Below are 19168 nucleotides of genomic sequence, written 5' to 3' on the forward strand. Positions count from 1 at the left end.
CACAGCAGAGCTACAGTCTGTGTTGCAGTCTCTGCAGAATGATGTGGCCAGTGGCTCAGGCCCCTTTTGACAGGATTCAGCATGAACTACCTGATTATGAAGGAATTAACATGACATGTGGCTGAAGTCACATTTTTAACCTTCCCTCCCATGGGATTTACCTTATGTTCGCAGAGGCCTTTTATATTGTATTGTGGTTGGTGTGGACAAGGTGCTTTAGGGCTGAGACCTGTTTCCAACAATTTTCAGCAGCAAAGTTGTAGGAGTTGCCACCTCCAACACCAACTTCACATGTAAAGTTTTAACACAGCAATCTGCTGAAAATCACCATAATTAATTTTTTATGGTAAATCTTCCCAATGTTATGATTTTGCGAGAGATCGAGGTAGGGTGATAGCAGGAAAGTAACTCCTGCTTACTGCACTAAATGCCAGTAAACTATTACCTAGGCTATTGGACCCTCTTGGGAGCAGAAGATGAATGAATGTTCTGAAAATGGCTGAAATTTGCAATTAATTTCAAAACAGTAGTAATGGAGTTTGGACAAGTTTTTCCGAGGTGAATTTTCTTTTTAGTTGCGTCAGCATAAAAACCACCAACTACACAATTAATCAATAAAATCATGGAGAGTGATGGAGCAAGCAAATCAGAATGGATTGATTGTGAGTAGTTCTGGTCATCCCATCACAGGAAGGATGTGCAGGCTCTGGGGAGGTTGCAGAAGATGTTTAGCAGAATGCTGCCAGGATTAGAAGAATTCACTATCAGGAGAAGTCGGACAAATTTGGATCGTTTTTTTCTGGAGTGATAGAAACTGAGGGGAGACCTAATAGATGTATATAAAATTATGAGAGCCATAGATTGCGTAGACAGTCAGGGTCAAATTCCTATGATGGAAAAATTAAATACTAAAGAGTATAACATTAAGGTGAGAGAGACAAAGTTCAAAATAAATGTGCGGGGAAACATTTTACTTGGGGCTGGGTGCTGAGCGCCTGGAACGTGCTGCGAGGGATGGTGTGGAGGCAGATATGAAAGTGGCATTTAAGAAGCTTTTGAATACATATTGCATTACAGGCATTGGAGGGATGTGAGTCACATGCTGGCAGAGATTGGTTTAACTTGACATTATGTATGCCCTGGATATTGTGGACCAAATGACCTGTTTATGTTCTTGATTTTTGTCATTTAATATTTTTAGATAAAATAATTTTATCTACGACCAACCAAGGGGATTTATTTTACAGTGTAAATATAGAAATTGATATTACTGAATATATATTAATATCATTATTTATATCATGACATGTGCACGTATGGTGAGCTATAAATACAATGAAAATCTTGCTTGTAGCAACATGGCAGGTACGTAGACTCAATCAACACACAAAAACAATAATTATATATAAATTATAAATAAATCACATATAGATTCTACAAGATAGTGAAAAGAAAGACAACAGAAAAAACAAAACACCATTGCAAAATACAATTAAACAACAGCATGGTACTTGCATGGTAGTGCAAGTGTCCATAGTGTTCATTTGCCTAGGTAGGATTAGGGTTGTGCAGGTCAGTTCAAGATCCTCGAGGCTGTAGGGAAGTAGCTGTTCTTGAACCAGGTGGCATAGAACTTCATGTTTCTTTAGGTTACCTCCTGTCCAATGGTAACAGAAAGAAGAAGACATGGTCTGGATGGTGAGGATCCTTGATGATAGATGCTGCGATCTTGAGGCAGCGCCTCATGTAGATGCTTTCAACGGTGGGGAGGGACTGTGCCTGTGATGGAGTGGCCTGAGAAAGCAAACAAGATTGAAAAAAGCTTTGATGAGATCACACTAAGTGTGGAGTCTTGATTTTCAAGTATAATGATAGATATGCTTGCCCGACAGGAGGTTAATAAAGTTCTTTAGGTTAACTCCTGCAAGAAGGACATTAATGCCTGGAAGACTGTATGAAAAGGGCTGCCGCTTACTATTACTTTTAACTGTACTTCATTCAGTTAATCTGTTGTACTTTAATATTCTTTTGCACAATTTGATTTTCCACTACATCTTTCATCATTCCTTGTGTTGATCATTGTATTTATGGGTGTTACTGTTACTACTGTTTACTCTTTGAGCTTTATGTGAACAAGAAATTTTATTGTACAATAACCAAATCTAATCTAAATTAATATATTCTCTGGAGTTTAGCAAAATGAGAGGTGATTTCATTCAAAAATATAAATTTGTGACGGGCTTTCCAGGATAAAAGCTGAATCCTAGGGTGATGTTTCTCCTCTTCAAAATAAAGGGTCATGATCTCAGGATATGGAATTAGTCTGTTTTTAAATTTATTCTCTCAACGTTTGGAATGATCTACCCTAGAGGATTATGGATGCTGAATTAAGTCGCAATCATAATTATAATCAATTATAATTAGATTCTGGACTGAGAATGTTAAATTTCTTGACACCGACCAAAGCAAGAGATGTGGGGAACATGTAGAAAAGTAGAACTGATAAAACTCAGCTGTAATGTTATTGAATTGAGGAGCAGATGCAAGTGGCAACCTGCCTAAAGGGCTTGTCTCACTTGGCCGTAATTTGCACGCCATTTACGCAACCTGGTAGCGTGTGGGTAGCGTGTGGGTAGCGTGGGATGGGCGCATGGAGGAGTGTGTAGTTGCGTGCAGTTTCACGCAGCGTGCCAGGATTTTGTGCTGCACGAAACCTGCAATAAAAGCCAAGTCGACGCATTCTTACATCATCATATGTCAGTGCCGCCATCCCGGGAATTAACCTGGTGATCCTACGCTGCACTCCCTCATTAGCAATAATATCCTTCCTAAAATTAGGAGACCAAAATCACACACAATACTCCAAGTGCGGTCTCACCAGGGCCCCGTACAACTGCCGTAAGACCTCCTTACTCCTAAACTCAAATCCTCTCGCAATTAAGGCCAACATGCCATTAGCTTCCTTCACTGCTGCTGTACCTGCATGCTAACTTTCAGTGGCTGATGTACAAGCACACCCAGGTCTCGTTGCACCTCCCCTTTTCCTAATCTGACACCATTCAGATAATAATCTGCCTTCCTGTTCTGGCCACCAAAGTGGCTAACCTCATTTTTATCCACATTATACTGCATCTGCCATGCATCTGCCCACTCACCCAACCTGTCTAAGTCACCCTGCAGCCTCAAAATATCCTCATCGCAACTCACACTGCCACCCAACTTTGTGTCATCCGCAAACTCGGAGATGTCGCATTTAATTCCATCATCTAAATCGTTAATATATATTGTAAATAACTGGTGTCCCTACACCAAGCCTTGCGACACCCCATTAGTCACTGCCTGCCTTTCTGAAAAGGACCCGTTAATTCCTTGTTTTTGCTTCCTGTCTGCCAACCAGTTCTCGATCCATGTCAATACCCTACCCCCAATACCATGTCCTCTAATTTTGCACACTAATCTCTTGTGTGGGACCTTGCCAAAGGCTTTTTGAAAGTCCAGATGGACTACATCCACTGGCTCACCCTTATCCATTCAACTTGTTACATCCTCAAAAAATGGCAGTAGATTAGTCAAGCATGATTTTCCCTTCATAAATCCACCCTGACTTTGACCGATCACTGTTTTCCAAATATAACATCTTTAACAATCGACTCAAGCATCTTCCCCACTACCGATGTAAGGCTAACTGGTCTATAATTCCCCGTTTTCTCTCTCCCTCCTTTCTTAAAAAGTGGGGTTACATTGGCTACCCTCCAGTCCACAGGAACTGATCTAGAGTCGAGAGAACATTGGAAAATGATCACAACGATTTCTTGGGCCACCTCCTTGAGTGCTCTGGGTTGCAGACTATCAGGCCCTGGGGGTTGATCTGCCTTCAGTCCCAACAGTTTGGATTCACTTAATCCCTCCTACTAGATCCTCAGTCCCTTAGTATTTCTGAGAGATTGTTTTGTCTTCCTTAGTTGCCAAGACAGAGGGACCAAATTATCTTTTCCTTTTCTACTAAAGTACTATAGGCTAATAAAGTACTATTATCATTATGATTATGATTATGATCACATATCTAAAGAAGCTTTTAGAGTCATTTTAGAAAGAAATTAGGTGTCCTCATAGGCGCCATTTCCTTGTTTGCACCGCCCATTATAAATTCACCTGTCTCTGATACCCCCTGTAGGGGCCACCTACATAGCCAATTGTCTTCAGTTCCATGCGTGAAAAAAGTTTTCTCATTTCGGTTTTAAAGATTTCCCCTATCCTTAGCTGTGAAACCTAATAACAGTCTCCTGCATCTAGCCTGTCCCAATAAGAATTTTGAGTTTCTATAAGATCCCCTCTCAATCTTCTAAATTCTAGAGAGTATAAACCAAGTCTATCCAGCTTTTTAGAGTCATCCCAGGAATCAGTCTGGTGAACCGTCTCTGCACTCCCTTATGGCAATAATGTCCTTCCTCAGATTTGGAGACCAAAACTGTACGCAATACTCCAGGTGTGGTACCCTGTTGCACCTCTCGCAAGCCTTTTGCAATTTCATGCTTTCTTTACTTGCTGCACCTGCATGCCTACCTTCAATAATGACACCCAATCTCCCCCTTTCCCAATCGGTTAGATAATAGTCTGCTTTCCTGTTTTTGCCACCAAAATGGATAACCTCACATTTATCCACATTATACTGCATCTGCCAAACATTTGCCCACTCACCCAGCCTATCCAAGTCACCCTGCAGTCTCCTTGCATCCTCCTCACAGCTAACACTGCCCCCCAGCTTAGTGTCATCCGCAAACTTATTGCCTTCAATTCCCTCATCCAGATCATTAATATATATTGTAAATAGCTAGGGTCCCAGTACTGAGCCTTGGGGTACCCCACTAGTCACTGCCTGCCATTGTGAAAAGGACCCGTTTACTCCTACTCTTTGCTTCCTGTTTGCCAGCCAGTCAGTTTTTATATTCATCGCAAGCTTTATTTCATGCTCTTTTTCCCCCTCTTAATGAACCTCTTTGCTGAGTTCTAAATTTTTTCCCAGTCCTCCAGCTTGCTGCTTCCTCTGGCTAATTTATATGCCTTTTCCTTGGATTTAACACTATCCTTGATTTCCCTCATTAGCCACGGTTGAGCCGTCTTTCCCGTTTTATTTTTTCGCCAGGGAGGGGCGAACAATTTTTTCAGTTCATCCAGACGGTCTTTAAATCTTTACCATTGCATCTCCACCATCAACCCTTTGAGCATAATTTGCCAGTCTATCCTAGTCAATTCCCATCGCATATCTTCAAAGTCTCCTTTCTTTAGGTTTAGGACCCTAATCTCTGAATTAACCATCAATGAACTGGGTCCATACAGTGGGCAGCTCTTTGTAGGCATGTTCCAGTGTTTGAACACCACGGAGGAGAAAATGCTTTCCTTCTGAATCCTGATCCTGATTATAGTTCGTTTTTATAGATTGGTTTTTATAGTTATTTTATATGGTCTTTATATTATTTTATAGTGATTTTTTTTAAATAGATTTCTGCTTTAATCGTATGTTGTATCTGTACTTTTTGACGTTTCTGAATGATGACTGACTAAAGCTGGCTTCCTTACACCCATTCACATCCAGCAAACACAATGCAACATCAAAGTCCATGACTAGGCCTGGAGATGGATCGCTATATTCAATTACAATCTTCATAACAAAACTAATCATTTAAATAACTTTCAGGAATAAAGTGACATTACTGTTAATGAGTTAACATAACTGGGCTGCAGCTTTCTGTGATAATGTTTTTTTATGATTTTGAAGACCAATTTGTTCCTTGTAAATAATCACAAAAGCAATGGAACGTACAAACCCCAGGCATACACAAACTAAGACTGGAAATAAAATGTAAATATGTTCTAAAATGGCTCCTGTGTAAAAATGTAATTGGGCTTCTAATAATCACATAAAACTTGAACTTGACAAAATGTGTCCTCTACTGTGTTACTTTGGAATGTTTGTTTCAGTGCAATTATATACATTCTCTTGGGATTAAATGTCTTCTAGCATAAAACCAAGGTTCTTTTTTAAACAAATTCCTGCTTATCTGGGGCATGCGGGTAGAATTTTCTGACGGGTGAGCTTTGTCCTCCAATTTGAACAACTGGAAACATTCCATTTGCTAAATGAAATATACACCAAAAAAAACTTCTGTAGATAGAAGTATAAAATAACTGAAAATTGATTTTGAACACACCACAATAGTTCCTTGGCAAACTCTGTTTGTCAATAATGTCCTTACAAATATAGGGTTTGTTTCCCCTCTGACACACATCAATAGCACAACTTCAATGTTACATAGAATAATACGTAATGCACAGGAACAGGCAGCATTGAGGCCCACAAGAGGAGGCATGGTGGCACAGTTGCTGCCTGACAGCGCCAGAGACCTGGGTTCAATCCCAATTACGGGCGCTTGTCTGTACGGAGTTTGTACGTTCTCCCCGTGACCTGCGTGGGCTTTCTCTGGGATCTTTAGTTTCCTCCTACACTCCAAAGATGTACAGGTTTGTAGGTTAATTGGCTTGGTATGATTGTAAATTGTCCCTCGTGTGTGTAGGGTAGTGTTAATGTGCAGGGATTGCTGGATTTGGTGGGCCGAAGGGCCTGTTTCTGCTCTATCCCTAAACTAAACTTAAAAAGACTGGCCTTTGGCCCATAATGTACATTCCAAATATAATGCCAAATTAATCTAATCTCCTCTGCCAAATTAAACTCATCTCCTCTGCCTGCACATGATCCATATCCTTATCCCTCCATTCACTGCATATCTATGTGCCTATCTAAAAGCCTCTTAAATGCTATTTACTGTTATTGCATGTTTTGGACAATGTTGCAAAGCCTTCCAGTTGATCACACAGCATAGAAAAATAATTTCTAGAGTTGGAGGGTTTCTACTGCTGAAGAACCTTGCTACATGGACATTTCCAAGGTAATAAAGAGTCACTTGATTCTCCCACAGAAAAGCTGATCACTTCGGGTGATCACAGTCCCGTGTAACGCTCGGACAGATATTCCTTTAAATCAATTACTTAGAACACTATTTAGTGCTAATTAATACTGAAATATTCAGCCCTGTTGGATTTGCATGAATTGTACAGGTTGTTGGGAAACACTTCTTTCAAGTAAAACAAAGTCAGTTCTCTAATTCCAAATTAGAACAGAATCCTGAGAGACGGAGGGAACAATAATCAATTCTTTGCAGATCAGGCAGATTATTTTTCATTATACTCAGGTTTTGTCAGTCCACAGATGATAAAGATTGTGCAGAACATCATATTCAGAGAATCTCTAGAGTTAAACTGGTTTTCTTTTCTCAGTGCATTGAAAATATCTTTGCTCAGAATATCAGTGGTAATTACATGCTTTTTCATGCATCTTCATTGATCAACTGCACAAATAAAATACGTTAGGAGAATGCAAATACTTTGAAAAAATCTAATCATCTACATGTTACAATTTAACATGCCTATCAAGTTAAAATAACTTGCCCATTGAAGATGTGTTTTAATGTGGAATATGGTAAATGGACATATTTATATTCTGGACGTCACACTGCTAAAAATCACTGTAGGAAGCATTAGGAAGCTAGTTTACAGACAAAAGAAAACATTTTGTTTTCCCGACTATCAAAACAACTTTAATGTTCATCATCATTTCATCATGCATTTTAAGTTCAATATAATGTGACAAAATGTTGTTCATTTGCCAGATTCCAAAATTCCAAAGCATTTGAAAAGGCCACAAGGAAACTGCCTCATGCCAACACAAAAGGCTGCATTCTCAACAGTGTACCATTGAAGTGGTAGTTTTGATTATGTGTTAAGATTATGACTGCAAGGCGGGGGGCAGAACTTAAGCACGTCAGCACAAGTGAGATCGTTACCATCAAGTCAGTTTGACAGCATTTTGTATTTAAAATTCTTTCAATTTTATCCATGTTATTATTTTGAGAAAATATTGGTAGTTTAAGAAAATCACTAAAATACAAAGACTAATGTCATAGAGTCATAGCCCAACTTGCCCACACCAGCCAACATGTCCCACCTACACTAGTCACACCTGCCTGCGTTTGGTCCATATCCCTCCAAACCTGTCCTATTCATATACCTGTCTAACTGTTTCTTAAACGTAGGGATAGTCCTTGCCCAACTACTTCCTATGGCAGCTTGTTCCATACACCCACCACACTTTGTATGAAAAAGGTAGTCCTCAGATTCCTATTAAATCTTTTCCCCTTCACCTTAAACCCATGTCCTCTGGTCCTCGATTCACTCCTCTGGGCAATCTCTACATCTACTTTCTATCTACTTTCACCCACTCTCTCATTTACATTATTTGGAGCCCAATACAATTAGAGCAGTGTTATCCAGTAGTAAATGCACTGAGCAAATCTTAGGCACTTTGATGTCCTCTGATTCTCGATTCACATATTCTGGGCAAGAGACTCTGTGCATCTACCCAATCTATTCCTCTCATGATTTTATACAACTCTATAAGATCACCCCTCATCGTCCTGTGCTCCAGGGAATAGAGTCCCAGCCTACTCAATCTCTCCCTATAGCTCTGACCCTCTAGACCTGGCAACATCCTCATAAATCTTTGCTGTACCATTTCCAGCTTGACAACATTGTCACAATTGAGTACTGTATATTCTAAACCATGTGCAATTTGGTGGCACCCTTAGATAGATTTTTTAAGCCACATGGAAGGGTCTATAACTCTTGCAATATAGCGTATTCCTATCAAACACAAGGAAATTCCTGACGGATTTTGCCTGTGCTTGGATTCCCTTTTCTCATAACAACAAGGTTGTAGGCATATACAATATTTGCCCCGACTGTATAGATTTTCAGGAATTTATCCATCTAGACATCTGCAATTGGCATCCAAATATCTCATGAGTATTTCATTCTATGTTTGCATGATAAATGCAGTTTCTCATAACCTACAACTGGCAGCGAAAACTACATGAGCTTACACGTCTCTGGTGTTAATAAGCAGACTTTGAAAAAAATTGGCGTAGACTTGGGACTATATTTATGTTACTGTGTTCCAACAGCCTGCACAGAATTTCTGAATGCAGGAAACTATTTGAAAGAACATACTGGACAAATTTCAGTTCTTTCATCAGTTGGGAAGGTTAGAAATTGGGAAACAGTAACAGATAATTATACAAAATTTAGCATCTTCAGATGCCCCTCTATTTTAGTGGATGTGAGGATCAGTGTTTGTACTTGCATCCAATCTACTTTTGTAAACTAGTGGCTTAATACTTATTTCTCAGTTTTGTCATTTAATGTGATCTGGAGATGTTCATGGAGTCCAAGGTAAGGAGGTGTTTCAGTCACGTGCCATTAAAGAACGTTACCATACAAAAGAGCCGTCACTTGGCCCCTGAATAAGCAATTTGTTTGCCCTGTTTTCTTGACCATTCCACACTCATTTTAATCTTCTCAAATCTCTTTGAGCTCGAACTCTTTGAGAACAATTACCTCCACACCTGGATATGGTTCCCCAAGAAAAACATTGTACCTGCACCTGTCCAAATATATTTTAAACACTGTAATTGTACATGCCTTTACAGCTTCTTCTATAACATATAACATATAACAATTACAGCACGGAAACAGGCCATCTCGGCCCTACAAGTCCATGCCGAACAAATTTTTTTCCCCTTAGTCGCACCTGCCTGCACTCGTACCATAACCCTCCATTCCCTTCTCATCCATATGCCTATCCAATTTATTTTTAAATGATACCAATGAACCTGCCTCCACCACTTCCACTGGGAGCTCATTCCACACCGCCACCACTCTCTGCGTAAAGAAGTTCCCCCTCATATTACCCCTAAACTTCTGTCCCTTAATTCTGAAGTCATGTCCTCTTGTTTGAATCTTCCCTATTCTCAAAGGGAAAAGCTTGTCCACATCAACTCTGTCTATCCCTCTCATCATTTTAAAGACCTCTATCAGGTCCCCCCTTAACCTTCTGCGCTCCAGAGAATAAAGACCTAACTTATTCAACCTATCTCTGTAACTTAGTTGTTGAAACCCAGGCAACATTCTAGTAAATCTCCTCTGTACTCTCTCTATTTTGTTGACATCCTTCCTATAATTTGGCGACCAAAATTGTACCCCATACTCCAGATTTGGTCTCACCAATGCCTTGTACAATTTTAACATTACATTACATTACTGTTCTTCTGACAGCTCATTCCATATATCCACCATCCTCTGTGTTAAAAAGTTATCCCTCACGTCCATTTTAAATCCTTCCCCTTTCATCTTAATTAGAGTCATAGTCATAGAGTGATACAGTGTGGAAACAAGCCCTTCGGCCTAACTGGCCCACACTGTCTCAGCTACACTAGTCCCACTTGCCTGCACTTGTTCCATATCCCTCCAAAACGGTCCTATCCATGTACCTGGTAGACAGTGCTGTCTAAATGCTGGAGTAACTCAGCGGGACAGGCAGCGTCTCTGGAGAGAAGGAATGAGTGATGTTTCGGGTCGAGACCCTTCTTCAGACTTTTTTCTCCTATCCATGTACCTGTCTAGCTGTTTCTTAATGAGATAGTTCCAGACTCAACTACCTCCTCTGGCAGCTTGTTCCATACACCCTTTGTATGAAAAAGTTACCCCGCGGATTCCTATTAAATCTTTTCCCCTTCACCTTGAATTTATGTCCTCTAGTCCCCTACACTAGACAAGAGACTCTGTGCATCTACCCAATATATTCCTCTCATGATCTTATACATCTCTATAAGATGCCCACTCATCCTCCTGCGCTCCATGGAATAGCTCAGATCATCAAGTCTTGGCAACATCCTCGTAAATCTTTTCTGAACCCTTTGTAGCTTGACAATATCTTTACTATCCATTCTAGTGTTAGATTAGGTATGCTGAGGGGAAAACAACTGTGACCATTCACCCCTCTTGTATTATGTACCTTTATAAGGTCACCCCTCGCCCTCATATGCTTTGAGGACAATTGTCTAGACCTATCCAGCTTCTTCTTATATCTCAAATCTTCCAGACACAGTAATATCCGTGTGAATCGATTCTGCACCCTTTCTACTTAATGACATATTCCCTATAGCTGGGCAACCAAACTGTGCACAATACTGTAGGTGTGGTCTCACCAATAATTTGTACAGTTGCAACATAATATCAGGACTCCTGTACTTAATGCCCTGACTGATGAAGGCAACCATGCCAGCTGCTTTCTTCACCACCCTGTTTAGTGTTGCCACTTTCTAGGGCCCTACTATTTACGGTGCAGGTCCTGCCCTGATTTGACCTATCAAATTGCAACAATTCATCTGAACTAACTTCCATCTGCCATTCCTTGGCCCACTTCCCCAGTTCATCACAATCTTGTTGTAACCTTAAAGAGTCTAACATCATTGAACACAAATACAGGAGGGCATAGGCAGCTGGGTGCTGCTGAAATGGTCCCACCATAATGAGCTCCAGCACAGTTAAGGGTGCCCAGTACAATAATAGCAAGGTCTGATCTGTGGGATTCTCCAAGCCTGGAGGATGATCCCTGTGTGCCCATTTGTATTATCTCCACTCTAGATCCTGGGATCATTTTGGTGTCCTAACAATGGCTAGAGGGCTGAAACCTGCTCAACAAGTACAGTCAAGAGCAGCATGTGTGTGAACATCCTCCCAGATCAGCTCCTGAGGTGGTTTCAACATTTATGCCTTGCATATAAACTTCCCACTGTAATTCCTCCAGAAAACAACAAGTCCTCCTGTGCCGTCTACTGCATTCCCAGTTGTCTTAATTTGGAATACACAACAACCAGGTTTGGGAATAGCTACTTCCCCACAACCATCAGGCTATTAAACCTGGCTTGGACAAAACTCTGATTATTAATAACCCATTTTCTGTTATTTGCACTTTATCAGTTTATTTATTCATGTGTGTGTATATTTATATTATGGTATATGGACACACTTACCTGTTTTGTGGTAAATGCCTACAATATGCTTCTGTGTGCTGAAGCAAAGCAAGAATGTCATTGTCCTATACAGGGACACATGACAATAAACTCACTTGAACTTGAACAAACATTACCAAATGTTAGTGTCCATAAATGGTTGTGGGCATTTATTCACTAAAAAGACTGATCCTACACGGACATAACAACCAGAAACACTGCTTTCTGGCAGAGTGACTGCAAAGGACTGCAATACGAATCCTGGGTGTTCTAACCCCCTACACTTCCTTATCCCAGTTCTGGATATTAACAACATTAATTTTAGATGAATAACATTGATTTATCATGTTATCCAGATTAGTTGCCACCATGTTCGCTTCAAAAATAGCACCCATACTCACAGATTTATTCCAGTCCTCAATAGATTGTGGGTCACTACCACAACAGTGGGAGGAAGCAAACATCTGTGCAATATTTAAGAAAGGCAAGAAGGCTGTGCCTGAGAATTACAGACCAGTTTCACTGACCAGTGTTACATGTAAGATCTTGGAACATATCATACATTCTCACATCATGGACCATTTCGAAAAGAATGGGATACGGATGGACTCACAACATGGCTTCAGAGCAAAACGTTCAACGGAAACACAACTTATTGTCACTATTGATGACATCACAAGGGCATTAGATAAGAGGAAATCTATACTTATGGCAATCCTGGAAAACGTTCGATAAAGTTCCTCATGAAAGGCTCCTAGGAAAACTGGATTACTCTGGCATCAGAAATAGTCTACATAACTGGATAAGGGACTTTCTCACAAATCGGACACAGAGGGTGGCCTGTGAAGGAAACATTTCTTTAGAAGAACAAGTACTGTCAGGATTACCGCAAGGCACGGTCCTCGGGCCACTGTTGTTCCTGATGTACATTAATGATCTACCTGAACACATAAATTGTAAAACAAGACTCTATATTGTCTTGTATATACACCTGTCACTGAGGATATGAATTCCTTACAAAAAGACCATAAGTCTTTGGAATTATGGCAAAACACATGGAAGTTGAGCTTCAACCCAACCAAATGCTCAATTATGGTAATTTCAAACAAGAAGAAACCACCTACTCGAGACTACGTCTTCTGTGGACTAATACTTCATTGCACAAGTTCACAACCATACCTTGGAGTTCATCTTGATAACAAGCTTTCGTGGGGGGAACACGTGGACAACACGGTCACGAAAGCTAACCGGACACTAGGATTCCTTAGACGAAACCTCTGGTTCTGCCCAAAGGAAGTGAAAACCACAGCATATATAACATTGGTTAGATCCTTACTGGAATACGCTTCATGCGCCTGGGACCCATACAAAACTGGTCATATCAACAAACTAGAAAGGGTACAGAGGAAAGCAGCACACTTTTGCATCGGGAACTACAATAGAGGTAGCAGTGTCACCCAGATGCTGTCCGACCTGGAGTGGGAAACGCTGGAAACACGAAGGGCAAGGGACAGACTAGCCATGTTGTACAAGATTCAAAAAGGGATCGTGGGCATAACTGCAGATAGATACATAACATACTCAATAGAAAGGAGACCAAGAAAGAGTAATGATATGCAAATAGAAACCCCATTCGCCAGGAGAGATATTTATAAGAACTCAATCTTTGTAAGAACCTTAAGGGAATCGAATAAACTAGACAACAATATAATCAAATCACCTTCACTCGACAGTTTTAAGGGGGCATTAACACATCCAAGTTGGCGATATGCAGAGTACTGCCCTGCCGTTTACAAATTCAGAATGCTCAGGTATTTTCTTCATTAGCAAATAATTAAATTGCACAATTAAACAAATTAAATGAATCTTTAAAACAATTATGAATTCAAAGCATACTATCATTTCAATAGAGATAATTGACTTTTAGCTCCACAGTCTACATTTCACGTGAGGGCAGGAATACAGAGAACATACAGAATGAATGTTAAAATCCTACCGAGCCAATGCATCATTTTAGACACATGTGTTTAGTTCGCAACATAAAATCCTTGGAGAAATACTTAAGTTAGTATGTAAATATCACTGCCCGGAGAATTAACACAGTGAAAATGCAGGAGACTGTTAGGAAGCTGAATATAAAGGGGTTTTATTTCGGACCCTCGTCTCCGGTTAACAGTTGCAGGGACCGTGCGATGGCGAATTAAGCACCTACAGGGAGCCAATAGGTGCTTAAATGCCCCGGTTTAAAAAAAAAATCATCCGTGTATACAAATCCAGACAGGAAGCAATAATTGGAAGTAGGGGGGGACATTAAATAGGCGAGTCGAACATTGTTATCGCGGGAAACGATTGTTCCCAGTTTACTGAATTGCACTAAAACCTTGCCCGTGATTTGAACGGTTCCAGCTCAGAGCCGGATGCTCCATTCATTCGGGATTCAGAGTTGTCTGTGGCAGGCTCTAAAAATAGCCTTCCGACGTCCTCTCCCATTCAGAATCACACACACTGGGCTCGAGTAGCTCCACAAATTAGAATACGCCCATACAGCATTCCCCACAGTCCTATACCGCTAGCTCCCCAATGCACACATGTATGGAGGGCGATGCGGTGGAAATAAAACTATTGCTGCTCAATGGCGAAGCGAGGGCTGGCCTTAAAACAAAAAAAAAAGCCCTGACTGATCAATAGTTGGCCGGCTGCTGCGAATTGCTGCAGTCTTCCTAGAGTATTACCCAAAAAAGGATTGGTGTGGATTGACAAGTAACAAAAAAAAAGGGGCAAGCCAGGTGTCAGATGAGCCTAACAGAAAGAATCCAGGGCTGGGGGATCTGCAAGAGCTGGAGGAGGATGCTGCGGCAAGTCGTGTACTCAGGGCTGAAGGGATGTTTCTACTGGTTGGGATTATTCGTGAGCAGACACCCCGTCTTTTTCCTGACAGTGCCCTCCATCCTGTCCATTCTGTTCGGGGCCACATTCCTCAATAAATTTCAGCGTGAAACTGATCTGGAGTTGCTAGCGGCGCCCAGGCACAGCCTGGCCAAGATCGAGAGGACCCTGGTGAACAGTCTTTTCTCCATCAACCAGTCGAAGAACAACCTGTACTCGGCTTTGCATACCCCGGGCAAATACGGGAGGGTGGTACTCACCTCCCTGTCGGGCGCTGACATCCTGGAGAGAGCGGATCAGATCTTGCAGATGCACAAAGCCGTGTTGGAGATGCGAGTCAACGGCTCGGGTTTCAGCTATTCCTTCTCTCATATTTGTATGTTGCGGAACAGAGACAAGAGGTGCGTGCTTGACGATATCATCGAAGTGCTGGACGATCTGAATCAAGCTGCGCTGGCTAACAACACGGGACCGAGGAAATCCCTGCGCTACCCCAAGGCCGAATTAAAGGTGAACCCTCTACTTCATTCGGCTGAACAGCCATCTATTTATTTTTGATGTAGCGTCCGCTAAGATTGTCGAGAAACACGCCACATCGCGGGGCTTTGCCAGTTACTTTATTTGTTGACAGAGCAAGGAAAAGCCTTGGGGTGTGTTGGTTAATCGCTTAACGATTGCGTTTGGTTGTAGCAAACAAAAAAAGAGAAAAAAGTAACACTGACCAAACGTGCAAATTGTGGCAGAGAAGGAGAAGTTTGCCGTAGTTTCAAGAGTGCAAGTGTCACGGGAAGTATTTGGGACAGGGGGTAAATCAAGTGTTAGAGGCAGAGATTGGAAGCGTGGAGCTGCTCGCGTTTACAGTTGCAGCAAAAATCTAGGATTTCCCCCATTTATTGCAGTTTAAGGGATGTAGCACAGAAAACACGAAGCGCGCAGCCTCACCAGCCAGAATAAAACAGCCAGCAGATCTTTAGAAATACTGCACCACCAAGAGTCGTCATTTTGACCTTTTATTCGCAATTTGAAGTTCAATGATTTGGGATACGTTGTTTCTAAAATTCAGAAGATAGTTTTCTTTCCATTTTGATAAGCAAATGAATTACTCTTCCTTGAATTAACGTAGTCCTGAGCTTTACAAGTGGCACTTAAACGCGTCGGTGTTTCTAGAACAAGGAATGTGGAGCACTGCTAGTACGTTGAGGGGGTTGTGTAGACACAAGAAAGCGTAGATGCTGGAATCTTGCGTAGAACACAAAGTGCTGGAGTAACTCAGCGGGTCTGACAGCATCTCTGAAGGACATGGTTTCAGCGGGCATGTCTCATGTCCTCTAGAGTTGCTACCTGGCCCGCTGAGTTACTCCAGCACTTTGCGTACTATTGAAAGGGTTATCCGGTCGACTATAAGGGCAGGTACGGTAAAGTGCTGGAGATTTGAGGTATTAGCCGTTTGAGGTATTAGCTTGTGATAATCACTGACCCCATCCTTCTTCAGTGTGGATATTGCAACAGAAATGCTAGCTCTCCCTGTCGTTCACTGACCTGCAAAGATAGTGGCATGAAAATGGCTAGTCAGAAACGTTGCGTTGCACTCAGGCCATAGATTAGATAGAGGATTACATGATTCAGAGTGTTGCGATATACGTTTCTGATATATGAAAGAATGAAGGCCATGAAAATGTGTTAAATGTTTGTTTAGTGAGGGAACAGAAACCCTAAATTAGGAAATTGACACAGCTTTTATGCAGTTATCAGTACATTCATGCATATGATGAATAATCCTAACGTGGGAGCCATGTATGAGATTGTGAGAATAAACTGTGTAGGAAGGAACTGTAGATGCTGGTTTAAATCGAAGATAGACAAAATATGCTGAAGTAACTCAGCGGGACAGGCAGCATCTCTGGAGAGTAGGAATGGGTGATGTTTCGGGTGGAGACCCTTCTTCAGACTTGTTCGGGGCTGATTGATTATTTATTTGCAAAGGGGAGTAATATTTCAAACTTTGTTTTTTATTAATATTTATGCTGAATGCAGCAGCGGAAGTATGACTGACATAACAACTTTAATATTGTTTGCCACTGTCTATTCACCTACTCATCTGGTGGGGAGGACTTCTGTGTGCTTTTCCACTCGGGACATAAATACAGTTCCCATGTATGTTGGTGGTCAGGAGAAGGAAGCGGGAAAAACTGTACAATGCAATGTGAGGGGTGAGTGCAGTAGTTTAGTTAAGCAGAGGTGCACTGGAAGCCGGGGTCTAACCAAATGAAACCATGATAAGTTAACGTTTCACATACAGTTGTGGTGCATGCAGATATGGAGGAGAAAGACTATCCAATTAAGTGAAAGGACAGTTGAGTGCCATCTTACAATGCTTGAAGGAGCAATCAAGAGTTATTTTGTGCATGAAATCAAACTTGTACATCATTGGCGATGAACAAATGTGTTAGTGTGCAAATTTCTGTGCAGATGAAGATACTATTGTGAATAGTTTTTCGGTACTTGAATTGCAAGTGGACGTATTTTGGATCACACACACATCTGGAGGATTGTTTAACATATTTAGTAAGCTGCTACCTGAAGTGTAATTGCTGAAAAACGTACCTTGCGTCAGCACAAAGGATTTTAATTACTATTTCAGTCTGAAGAAGGGTCTCGACCCAAAACGTCACCTATTCCTTTTCTCCAGAGATGCTGGCTGACCGCTGAGTTACTCCAGTGATAAAGGCAATAAATAAAGGCATCAGTAAAATAATGCCTCTCCAGTGGACAGATGAATTAGATCTATTGCGCTGCACCACCCTTGAAAAGATGTAGCAGACAGAATTTACAACATGTAATAGAACAGCACAGTTTGTCACCTATACCCTACAACTTGTCCAAAGCAAAGCAGGGAGTTTGTTTCTCAGAGTCTTTTTTGATATCAAAGATTTTAAAGAGTGACTTGAAAAGCCAAAGAAAATATACCCACATAGGAGCATAATTAACATTGTATTTTCTATCAAAACTTTTCAGTGAAATCTTATTGTGATGCTTACTGTTGTCCTGGCTTGTAAGAAGCCAAGAGCTTAAAGGGAGAATTAATGAGATATTGTATTTGAAGAATGTTACATTTACAAATGACTCCACACAATCATTTCCCTCAATCCCAGTTCCAATCCAAAAAAAACCTAACCACAGCTTAATCCTAAACCTCAATTTAAAAAAAGAAGAAAATCAGGAATAATCTGAATATTAGAGATCAGATTGCATCATCCTCAACGTCTTCCAGTTTTCACAATTCAAACTCTTCACTCTGTCCCCTGGTTAAGTGGACTCCCTCTCTTGGTCTCACACTTACATACTAGATTGCACCTTCTGCAGTGGTTTATTGTTACATCCCATGCTGCCGGCTCAAGAATCCCTAAAGGATGCATTCCTAACACTGATTTTCCAGTTATTTTTGCATTTGTCAACATTATCTGTAAATCTGTGGAGAGCTTTCACGGGTATAGGCCTTTCTGCTCTAGGTTTGTTTGTTTTTTTATCTCTGTAACTGTTTCCATTGGATAAACATTTGGAAATGCCCTTGCCCGAGCAGTGACTGCTGCTTTATATGAAGCTTATGACAGATTCTGAGAGCTGAAAATTTCGCGTATGTGAGCTCGGCATCGCCAGAGGAGTATTAAAGGTGAACTCATAACATTTGGGAAGAAATTAGGAAGGCAAAGGCAAAGGCAAAATGATGTTGGATACAAAATTGCCTCATTGGCAGGCAACAAAGAGGGTGGCCAACTGGAAGATTATTGACACACCTCTGTATATAGCAGGATCCAACAGGTTTTAGCAACATTCTTTTAGTGGTCTATATTTCAATTACTTTGATAAATGTGGAACCCACGATTAAGGAGTGTTTGGACAAAATAAAAACTGATAATGTGGTTGATAGTGAGGAAGGAAATTGTAAACTACTGGAAAATATCAATGGACAGGTTAAGAATTCAGTTCAGTGAAGTAGGAGTAATGTTTTTGGGAGGCAAAGAATGTGAGAGAGTAAGTCAAGGGGCACTGAAGAAAAGGCAGATCAAAGCATCTTGGATTGTATGTCTTTAAATCCTTGAAAATACCAGAACAGTGATTAAGGAAGTGTACCAGATTCTTGTTGTTAATGGCGAGGAATACAAAATGGGCGGCACAGTGGCACAGTGATGGATTGGCTGCCTAATGCCCCTGTCCCACTTGGGAAATCTGAACGGAAACCTCTGGAGACTTCTGGAGACAAGGTTTCTGTGTGGTTCCTGGAGGTCTTTGTCAGTCTCCCTACCTGCTTCCACTACCTG

General features: G+C 41.1%; 1 protein-coding gene across 1 annotated transcript in view; it reads left to right on the top strand.

The window, feature by feature from the left end:
• The first annotated feature begins 14729 nt into the window (after positions 1-14729).
• Positions 14730-19168, top strand: part of ptchd4 (patched domain containing 4) — a 60589-nt gene continuing 56150 nt past the window's right edge. The window contains exon 1 of the mRNA XM_055635594.1: positions 14730-15359. Within this exon, the coding sequence (XP_055491569.1) occupies positions 14757-15359 (603 nt within the window). The 5' untranslated portion in view covers positions 14730-14756. The remainder of the gene's footprint in view (positions 15360-19168) is intronic.

The sequence above is a fragment of the Leucoraja erinacea genome, chromosome 5 (assembly GCF_028641065.1).
Source record: "Leucoraja erinacea ecotype New England chromosome 5, Leri_hhj_1, whole genome shotgun sequence".
In the NCBI taxonomy this organism is placed as follows: Eukaryota; Metazoa; Chordata; class Chondrichthyes; order Rajiformes; family Rajidae; genus Leucoraja; species Leucoraja erinaceus.